The sequence below is a fragment of the Ostrea edulis genome, chromosome 5 (assembly GCF_947568905.1).
Source record: "Ostrea edulis chromosome 5, xbOstEdul1.1, whole genome shotgun sequence".
NCBI lineage: Eukaryota > Metazoa > Mollusca > Bivalvia > Ostreida > Ostreidae > Ostrea > Ostrea edulis.
In genome coordinates this window covers 91,457,939-91,469,379 of record NC_079168.1, presented here as the reverse complement: position 1 = coordinate 91,469,379, position 11,441 = coordinate 91,457,939, and the positions used below count along the sequence as shown (strand labels likewise).

The 11,441-nt window shown below is 34.9% G+C and overlaps 1 protein-coding gene across 1 annotated transcript in view; it reads right to left on the bottom strand.

The window, feature by feature from the left end:
* Positions 1–825: 825 nt before the first annotated feature.
* LOC125650584 (endoplasmic reticulum aminopeptidase 1-like) overlaps positions 826–11,441 on the bottom strand; it is a 48,662-nt gene continuing 38,046 nt past the window's right edge. Inside the window, exons 17-19 of the mRNA XM_048878992.2 lie at positions 11,128–11,268; positions 5,825–5,906; positions 826–3,752 (exon numbers count right to left, since the gene is read on the bottom strand). Of these exons, the coding sequence (XP_048734949.2) occupies positions 3,609–3,752; positions 5,825–5,906; positions 11,128–11,268 (367 nt within the window). The 3' untranslated portion in view covers positions 826–3,608. The remainder of the gene's footprint in view (positions 3,753–5,824; positions 5,907–11,127; positions 11,269–11,441) is intronic.

Sequence of the window (11,441 nt, the reverse complement as noted above, 5' to 3'; positions counted from 1 at the left end):
TAAATTGGCATTGCGCCCCTTTTTTTTAGCTATACAGATTTTGGACTCCTGATTATACGTTTAACCCATTACTTGTCTGTTATTCCGACGGTAATGCCCAGTAATTGTGCAGCTCTTATGTGTTTTATACGCTTCATACACCAATTGCTGGAGCCCCGACTTTTATCAACAGACAGCATTATGTGACAATTATTTTTATCCGTGCGACGTCTGTTTATGCTACCCTCCCTACTCAAAGTCCGTAAGCGCAGTGCATAACCTAAATTTTGCAGCCCTTCTCCGGCAGTGTGAAAAATTCTCGAGAGGGGCATTAAACAATATACAATCAATCAATCTCTGAAAATGTTTATTTCTTGTTTTAATCAGATTTGTACGGATCATCTTAATTACAGGTCAACATGACTTAATGTAGGGTGCAATACACCTTCCTCCCCAAGATGCATTAACTGACCAAGTTTGATGATTCTAAGTCAAATAATTCCGACTTGTTATGAGCTGGACAGGGTTTTGCCAACTGACCACATCACCTAAATGGTCACAGTGACCTAACTTTAAAGTGCGACACACCATCTACCTGGGATGTATCAGCTGACAAAGTTTGATGATTCTTGGCCTTCTTGTAGTTAAATTATTAAGTCGGACACGAAAAAGCTAACAGACACGAACACCATAATTATCAATACGCCCTGAAGCTGTCTTAGAACTTGAGGCCTGCATCTGAAATCACAAGAATTAATAATGTGACTGATAGCATTAGCTTCGTGCCTCTGAAAATACGAAGAGAGGATTTATTCCCCTGTGTACCTACAGTTATAAACACAAGGCATGTGTGGTTGTTTTTAATTATATCAATGTGTAACATCGCCAACACAATAAACAAGACAACATATAACAAGAGATTCAACGTGACAAAAGTGGAATTTCACATTTCAGGAAAATATTGGATTCTCATTACATATCAAAACTTTACATTTTAAACCATACATCTAGCTCTATTAAGAGACAAAAGGCAATAAATATATAAATTTTTTCACGTTCTTTCGGGATCGATTACCTCAAATATATGTAAATACGTGCACATAGTAGCATTTGATAAGTTATTAAGCATGGTAATCAAAAGTTTGCTTTAATTACTCAATATGAATGTTTATGATGGGGAATGTGATGTAAAACAAATCTCCTCATATATAACAATATATAAACCAAATAGCAGACACCTTGATTGTGATTTTGAAAATAAAGCTAAAAATATTATATTGATTGAAAATTGCATGGAAATTAATCTGATGAAAGAAAAACCTAAATAGACAAAAATAAATCTATAGACTATAAACAAATAAATAGAAATGTAAAAATATCTAATCATGATTACAAAAATAATAACATTGAACTTGTAAAGTTGAACAAACGTCACCTGGTTGCGATTAAGTCGAGTATAATTGTGGAGATTGAGAAGTCGTCGTGTATTGATAATATTGCAATCTAAAAAATGAGGGATTTACCCGTTACATTTGTACATGTTTCATGAATTCCTCCGAGTGTTATTGAAGCTAATTTCTATCAAAAAGATATCCCAGTACTTCACGAATTGTCAGAAAATTGTATAAACTTTCACAAAATCAAAATGAATGATTCTTGCATTAAAATTAGTTCAATCATTGCTCAAATTTCTAATTAGTACACATCATTTTGCATTGAATAAAATTCTATAACAGTTGAAAATGATTTTTGTATGACAGTTGTAGATCAAATGAAAGTCAGATAAATAGTATTAGTGATTTCATTTTGTATTCTCAAAATAAACTCTATTGCAGTTGAATCTGTGTTCATAATTTAAAAAAAAAATTATCTGTTTTCACTATAAATATGGCACAATACTCATGTATGATTGACTATGATCAAATACATGAAGTTTCATGAATGAACTACTGTAAAATATCTATTATTCATTGGGTCTAATCTTTGTTGTTGTTGTGGTACATCTTCAAGAACATAAGATACCACAAAAACACACCTAAATATTGAATTCCTTAGAAAATCCATATTTACCCAAGTTCCTTATAAAACCATCTTTATTTTTGCATTATTCAGATATCTTTACTTGAAAATTCAATGGGAAAACATCTTTTTATTGGTGCTTTTCACGTATTCATGATCAAATAATAGAGAACCCCATGTAAATACAGCATTTTAAAAACTTTGTTTTAAGGTGACATGGATAACCAAGATTTTGGCTGCATTAAATGAAGTAGGATTTTGCTGTGTTTACGGGAGATTTTCTGTTATTTGATCCAACAATAATGTAAATCGGTCATTGATACATGAAACACACCAGTAAAAAGATTTTTCCATTGAATTCTCAAGTAAAGATTTCTGAATAATGCAAAAATAAAGGTGGTTTCATAAGGAACTTTTTTGGGGTAAATATGGATTTTTTACAATATCAAAACATTTACAAATAGTTTTACAAAATATTTGGGGGTACCAATATCCTGTATGATAACTTTATCGATCAAATCAAAACTTTTTTCTCAAACCACGCAAATAAGTAATTCTACAGGAAAAAAAGGTTAATCCAGTGAAAACAAGATGAGTTCAGGGATCAAGAGTTCCCAAAGATGGCAAATTACAACATACTCCAAAAATCTCTACAGGAGTGAACAATTCTTGAATGTAAACTAAACAATTAATATACAAAACATATTTCCTACACTTAATCCTTAAGTTAGAATGATTACAAAATAGAAACAGTTACCCACTCTTCTTCAAATTTGTTCCACCATAAAAATTGTTTAAGTTACCCTCACCCATTGATTGCACATGTGCATGAAATCAAAATCTCTCATGATCAAAAAGTATGATAGATACAGTTGGTTCAATTACTAGAAGTTTCTGATTGGTAAAACAGGCCTGGAGGTTATAAAACTTTTTTGAGCACGTTTTCATACTCAAACTCTGTGTTCTAAATCGTGCTCAAGATTTTTCGAGTATGTTTCGAAGCTTGCTTGAGTTCTACTCAAAACAAACATGACTGAGTTTGAGTATGAGTACGGTAATAGTTTTATAAACCCCAGGCCTGAGCTTACAAACTAGGTAATTGGCTTACAACAAATAACACACACACACCAATCACATTAATTAAGCTGTCCCACTTTTATGATACTGCCAATACACATTCTGTTTTGAGCAGTTAGTACACCTTTACCAAATAATATCGCAATCACATTACACAGCATGAAGAACACAACAGATCTCAGAATAAATTACATTAAATGACCACGTGATAAGTGAAAATTTCCCCACGTGTAAATAACCACTTTTACAGTAATCCATATGAAAAGAATTAGCTGAAGTTTTTTGATGCCGAACTTTCAAATTAGGAAAGTAACTACATTTGGAGTTCTCGTTCGTTATTCTGTATTGCGCAATACCAAGTATTTGGACTCGTCCAAATTAAAAGCAACTTCATATAACCCTACCCTGTCAGGGACAATATTACCCAAAAATTATTGCAAATGCATGTTACTGTATTTTGAATTCAAAGAATAATTCCACTAGGCAAACAATGCATTTCACTAAAGTTTTAAATGTTGACCAAGCCAGAATTCCTATTGAGTATTCGTTTGCAGCCATTTTGTCACAGTTTCTGCATTCTGCTCGAGCCATTGGATGTTCATCTCAATGTCTTCCAGCACAGTCTGCACAGCTCGAGATCCTGGGCCTGCATCATGTTCTTGGAAAAATTTCTGAACCTGTGGTGAATGTGTATTCATATTAACTATTTACCATCATCACTTCATTTTGGATCTAAGCATTAATTAAATATTCAAGTAATGAATATCATATAGAATACTACAAGATGAGATGGAGTGTTACTGTTGGTTATATACATGATATATATATATATATACATGTATATATAATGGAGATCGTTGTTTACACAGACAGATGATAACATATCTGAGAGATGTAAATGATGATTGGTCAACATAAAACAACATGTTTGCATTAGTACACCATCATTTATTCACTTTATTTTGCCCATGGACTACAATGCTCACTGGTATAACCTTAGACCTGGTGTTCTTCAAAGGATTTTCAAAAGACCCCCACCCCCTCTTTATTCCCATGAAAAATTGTGACCTCATATTGTGGCCCCACCCTAATGCTACAGGGTCTCTGAATTCACACAACATGGGGGTGCTTCAATATCAATATGACAAACACTGGGCCTTGCTGTTACAGAATTTTTTTTTTGCTTCTTGTATACATGACTTACATTGACCCTTGCTGTTACAGAAAAGAAAATTTTTGCTTCTTGTATACATGTACATGTATTCTGTAAAATTTGATTCACAATTTTATTTCAACTCTAACCCCAGGCTTCATAATTTGAAAAATAAATAATTTTTAAAACCACACACCATGGGAATTTTTGCAAAATAATGATTCTATTGTGGTTCTGGAGAAAGATATTTTCCCTATATATTCCCAACTAAAACTTAGATCTCATATTGTGTTCCTGCCTAAAGTCCATGGGCATTGATTGAACGCATTTGAATCTGCACTATCTGAGCAGGATGCTTGCTTAACAGTATCACTAATCATGACCTTATGGTTGTTGTTGTTTTTAAATTTAATTTTAAATGATATTCTTCCTTATATACATGTATTCCCAACTAAAACTTTGATCACCTATTATGGCCCCTCTCTGCCCTGGAGGTCCTATCATGACCCCTCTCTATCCTGGGGGTCCACCTATTATGGCCCCTCTCTGCCCTGGGGGTCCTATTATGGCCCCTCTCTACCCTGGGTCATGATTTGAATATCACATTTAAATTGTGGCAGAAATCCATCAGGAAAGCTCACTTGAAAGCGCATTAGTAAACTTATGTAACAACTACCGGAGGGTGCTTACAAATCAAAATAACCAATCATGGCCTTGCTGTTCCCCTAATGTGGCCCAACCCTACCCCCAGGGGGCCATGATTAGAACAAACTTAAATATGCACTACCAGAGGCAGGTGCTTGCATATTTTAGATATAACTAACCATGACCATGCTGTTCTTGAGAATAAGATTTTACAGATATTTTTCCTATGTAAAACTTAAATCCCCTATTGTAGCCCTACCCTACCCCTGGGGGATGATTTGGATTGATGGTATGTTGTTTAACGTCCCTCTCGAGAATATTTCACTCATATGAAGACATCAGCATTGCCAGTAAAGGGCTGCAAAATTTAGGCCTATGCTCAGCGCTTAAGGCCTTTGAGGAGGGAGGGATCTTAATCGTGCTACACCTGCTGTGATATGGGACATCAGTTTTCGCGGTCTCATCTGAAGGACCGCCCCATTTAGTCGCCTCTTACGACAAGCACGGAGTACCTATTCTGACCCAGATCCATATTGGAAAAACATGAATCTTCATTTTGCCAAGAAGAAAATATTTAAATGACCCATCCTTTTTCTTGCCTTTTCTTAATACCCCCTCCCCTTGTAAGGGGAGATGACCCTTTATCTGAACAAACTTGAATCCCCTTCAACCAGGAAAATCTGTGCCAAGTTTGGTTGAAATTGTTCAATGGTTTTGTGGAGAAGAAATTGAAATTATGAAAAGTTTACAACACCAACATAAAAAAGCTCACTTGAGCCTTTTGATCGGATGAGCTAAAAACAGTACACAATGAAAACTAATAGATGACCAGCAGCACTCCATCCAGCCCAGCAAAACATGCATACTTCTACTGTCATTTCCACAAATATATATCTACATGTTATTTCAGTTCGTAGAATCCAATTTCATACAATCCAGTACATATATTACCTCTTCAAGATCAAACTGCGTCGAGAATTCACCCGCACTACTCACTATAATATCATGGAGCATGAAAGGTCCATCTCCAAACCTGGAATAATAACATTCATTATATTCCTCAATCTATATGTAACATAAAGATTAACTTCATTTTATAAGGTCATCATAATCTCTTGAAACGCTAAGTGAATCAGTCATATTTATGACATGTGCTTCTTTCTGAAACATTTCATTTATTACATTCCTCCCTCTCCTTCATTTACTCCTATAATAATCCCCCTTACGATTTTGAAGTTTGGGCAGAAGAACATGTTTTAGTTCTTTTATTTTATCATCATCTTTTTTTGTCGAGGATTTTAGAGAAATGTTGAGTCAGCTTTTCCTCCGACTGACACCCCCCTTTTTAAAACGGATGATTCACACCTGTAAGGGGCCCAGGGGCCACACTAACAATGGTACATGCCTGTAGGGGGCCCAGGGGCCACACTAACGATGCTAAACACCTGTAAGAGGCCCAGGGGCCACACTACTCCTTTGAGCCGCCTTACTCATACAGAGATCTTATTGAAACTCAGCAACAATTAAGCCAAGTCCTGGTATTCACAATATGTCTCAGACTGCTTGCATATAATTTTCACAAATCATAATATTATTATTATATTGCTGTTGGATCTCATAGCAATCTTTAGATCTCATAATCGAGCTTAAGAAATATTTATTCATTATGAACAATGGACCTGTTCTAGCCAATGGGCTTTAATGGTGACCAGAGTAATACATTATACAAGAACGTTACAAGTACATAATGGGGAGGTGCTGCATGTTGATGGTGCAATGAGTGTACCTTTCAAATCCTGAGAACAGAATGGGGCTTCAATTTTGAGATGGATCATTACACATTACATTATTACGAGCCACATTTATGCCAAGTATGAGTTTCTAATGTTTCTATATTACAATGTTGTTTCCTCGATGCAAAGTGTGAGGGACGGAAATTTTGACTCCTCTATGACATCTAAACATTAATTGTTCGCAGGGGCTGTTGCTATGAACTTCATGTTTTTGCTATATATTCAGGAATGAAGGAGAAGATTTGTAGTAAAAAACTTACCTTAGGTGTCCAAAAAGTTGACAATTTCTGTCCATTATTCTTAATAAAGGACAGATTCTGTTAAAATGACACTTTATTTTATTTTCTAATCTACGTTTTTGAGTAAAAATTGGTAGACACGTTAAACAGATACATGTACCAACAATGAATAAAATAAAAATCTATTTCAGATATAATTCATCATTTTCTCAAAACAGTATATTTATGTGTGGAAGGTATGAGTACTCAGAACAGTCTTGAAATCAGATACAAGCTGTGGACCAAGTCTCTGTATTTCCAAAGAAAGTGGGAAAAGAATTCAAATTTTATATGTAATTTTTCAGTATCATTGTATTTGTGATATTGTAAAAAAAAAAAAAAAAAATTGGGTAGACTTTCAATGACAAAATACAGAAATTGTTAACATTTGTTATCAAGCTATAAAAATCTATGATGGGACATTGAAATTTGACGACAGAGCAGTGGTCATATATCAAATTCTGTTTGGAGCTTGGTAGAACTAAAGAATTCCTAAAACAAAAACAGTGTGGATGAAAAGTGTCAAGGGCTTTAGTTTATCACTGGCTTAAACTGCTAAAATATTATACCAGAGTGAAAACAAAAGAGCCGGGCAGTTGTCATTTATCTGCAGTCTTAGAGTCGTTGAGACAGTTATCTGCATTCTTAGAGTCGTTGAGACATTTATCTACAGTCTTAGAGTTGTTGAGACAGTTATCTGCAGTCTTAGAGTCAGTGAGACAGTTATCTGCAGTCTTAGAGTCGTTGAGACAGTTATCTGCAGTCTTAGAGTCGTTGAGACAGTTATCTGCATTCTTAGAGTCGTTGAGACAGTTATCTGCAGTCTTAGAGTCGTTGAGACAGTTATCTGCAGTCTTAGAGTCGTTGAGACATTTATCTACAGTCTTAGAGTCAGTGAGACAGATATCTACAGTCTTAGAGTCATTGAGACAGTTATCTGCAGTCTTAGAGTCGTTGAGACAGTTATCTGCAGTCTTAGAGTCGTTGAGACAGTTATCTGCAGTCTTAGAGTCGTTGAGACATTTATCTACAGTCTTAGAGTCAGTGAGACAGATATCTACAGTCTTAGAGTCATTGAGACAGTTATCTGCAGTCTTAGAGTCGTTGAGACAGTTATCTGCAGTCTTAGAGTCGTTGAGACAGTTATCTGCAGTCTTAGAGTTGTTGAGACAGTTATCTACAGTCTTAGAGTCGTTGAGACAGTTATCTGCAGTCTTAAGAGTCGTTGAGACAGTTATCTACAGTCTTAGAGTCGTTGAGACATTTATCTACAGTCTTAGAGTCAGTGAGACAGATATCTACAGTCTTGGAGTCGTTGAGACAGTTATCTGCAGTATTAGAGTCGTTGAGACAGTTATCTGCAGTCTTAGAGTCGTTGAGACATTTATCTACAGTCTTAGAGTCATTGAGACAGTTATCTGCAGTATTAGAGTCGTTGAGACAGTTATCTGCAGTCTTAGAGTTGTTGAGACATTTATCTACAGTCTTAGAGTCGTTGAGACAGTTATCTACAGTCTTAGAGTTGTTGAGACAGTTATCTACAGTCTTAGAGTCGTTGAGACAGTTATCTGCAGTCTTAAGAGTCGTTGAGACAGTTATCTGCAGTCTTAGAGTTGTTGAGACAGTTATCTGCAGTCTTAGAGTCATTGAGACAGTTATCTGCAGTCTTAGAGTCGTTGAGACAGTTATCTGCAGTCTTAGAGTTGTTGACACATTTATCTACAGTCTTAGAGTCATTGAGACAGTTATCTGCATTCTTAGAGTTGTTGAGACAGTTATCTGCATTCTTAGAGTCGTTGAGACAGCTATCTGCAGTCTCAGAGTCAGTGAGACAGTTATCTGCAGTCTTAGAGTCGTTGGGACAGTTATCTGTAGTCTTAGAGTCGTTGAGACAGTTATCTGCAGTCTTAGAGTCGTTGAAAAATGGCACGTGTCAGGCTGTCTACATTAGAGTGGTACGTACAGCATTCAATTCTGAGACTTCAGAGAATCAAAACAAACTACATGTACTACTTTAAATGCTGTTGGATCCCTGGATAATAACTGGTGCAAAGATGTACATGAAAAGTGGGTAGCATGAGAAATGTGTCTGTTAAAACAGAGTATTTATTGTGAAAAACATGTTGTATTACAGTCACTGTTTAATACCTGCTTTGGGTTATTTATATATTTTCAAGTTTGCAGCATGATTTATTTTAAGATGCAATTAACTAAAAATTTGGCAAATTTGCTTGAGGTGTTCTTGATTAAATCTTAGTGAATTTCATGAACTGGATTCTTTTTTTTAATTAAGTTCATATATTTAAAGGAAATGTCTCAATACTTTCTCAACAGCCCTTATACAAGCAATCTGCTCGGTACCCCAAGTGAAGAAACAGATTGCATCCATTTTTAAGGTTTTGACCCCTCAAGTCCCAGGGGTACTATAACCATGAAATTAACAATTTAGATTTTACGTATCCTAAAGATGTTTCGTACTAAATTTGATGAAAAATCGTCATATACTTTTAAAGAAAAAGTTGATTATATTCAAATATAAACAGATGATGGACAATTACCAATCAAAATGGTTCCCCAAGTGACTTTAAAGGTGACTTAAATAAAAAATATCCCTATTAAGGCCTAGGGGTCATGGTTTGAATAAATTTGAATTTACACAACATATGAGATTGATCACTGTTATCTTTGCCTTTCATACAGTACATGAGGATACTATTTATTTGATAAATTGTACCCTTATTGTTTAAAACAAGAGTATCACAAATGGTACTTAATACACCCATGAAAATGCTTACATAGAATGTTTTTCTTAAACCATAATTTGTAGAACTCTGCTTCCGGTAGTGTCAGCCATCATCAGGCTATGACACACTTTCTTTGTATAATATGAATAATGGGTCTTTGACTTAAAACTGTGACAGGAGATAGGTAGACAAACCATGAGTTTTGTGTGTCAAATATTGCCCCCAAATTCAACCCAGTTCAACAACCTGTAAATATTCAAAATGTCAAAGAAAATAAAAAATTGTTGAGAATCAAAATCCTTGCACTATGCACATCTTCAAGTTATTTACAAATACTCCATTTTCTTAAAAATTGAAGAAAATCAAAATCCTTGCCACATGCACATCTTTCATACCCATACAAATACTCTGTAAAATAATAAGGTCCTCAATTGAAATCATGTACTCTCTTTGTAATATTTCCCAGAAACAGACTAAGTTCAACAACCTGTAATTTTCTCAAATATTGAAGGAAATTAAAATCCTTGCCACATTCACATCTTTAATATCCATAGAAACACTCTGTAAAACAAGATGGTCCTCACTTGAAAATTGTGGGAGGAGTTAATTTGTATGGCTGAAACAATATGCACCCTTCACGATACGATGCATATCGCAATACCTATGCCACGATTCAATACTTTCAATACAATACAATTTACAGAAGAAACCAATATTAACATTGACGAAAACTTTAATTACCAAGATTCAAAATCATAATTTTAAAAGCAAAATGTTCCCAATCTGCCAAACGGTAAGATGCCTGCTTGATATGTGACAGAAAAAGGACGCATGTATGTACAGACATTGCTGTACTATAATACAACTCGTCTAAAGACGGGCATATAAAAATTAAAATATGTTTCCTATGTATTCCAAAGTAACTTTCAACCTCTATTGTGGCCCCAGGAGCCATAAGTAACAAATCTGAATCTACACCACACGAGGAATTGCTTGCATATTGACATATTTTTTCCTCCTCCTCTTATGATTTTTAAGAATTTTCTAATAAATTCCTATGTAGAATTTTGACCCCCCATTCTAGCCTGGAGGTCATGGTGTGAACTAACCTTTAAGATTTATATTACAAAGGGATACTAACAGTTTAACATATTATACTCTTGTTGCTTTTCAGAAGAAGGTTTGTTAAAGAATGATACTGAGACTGACACTATATAAAACTGTAAACCCCTATTGCGGCCAAATCCTGCCCTTGGGGCCCATGCTCAGAACAAATTTAAATTTTCATTACATAAAGAAGCTTTTATACTGGTTCAATAGTTTTTGAGAAGATCTTTGAAGCATCCAATCATATTTTCCCTAGAGCCTTCAAGTTCACATGATCCAAAAAGTGCACTAGGCATTTTTCAGATTATACATAAATTTTCATTCAATCATACCATTTCATTAGCTTTGACCAATTTCTTTGCACAAATCTCCAAGTCAGTAGTCGTCCATCTATATTCCCACCCACGTAGCTTATTACCGTGTTTACATCCTGCTGTTTAATAATTCGACTGTCCAATGCGTACTGAAGATACCTGTCAAAAGTAATAACTCGTGATTATGATTAAAAATCCACATTATTGTAACCAAAAAATATCAAGTTTGGTTGAATTTGGCTTTGTAATTCTTGAAAAGAAGAAAGTAAAAAAAAAATAGAAAAATTTTACAGACAGATGAAGCTTTTGATTGGAAAAGCTTATTTTAGCTT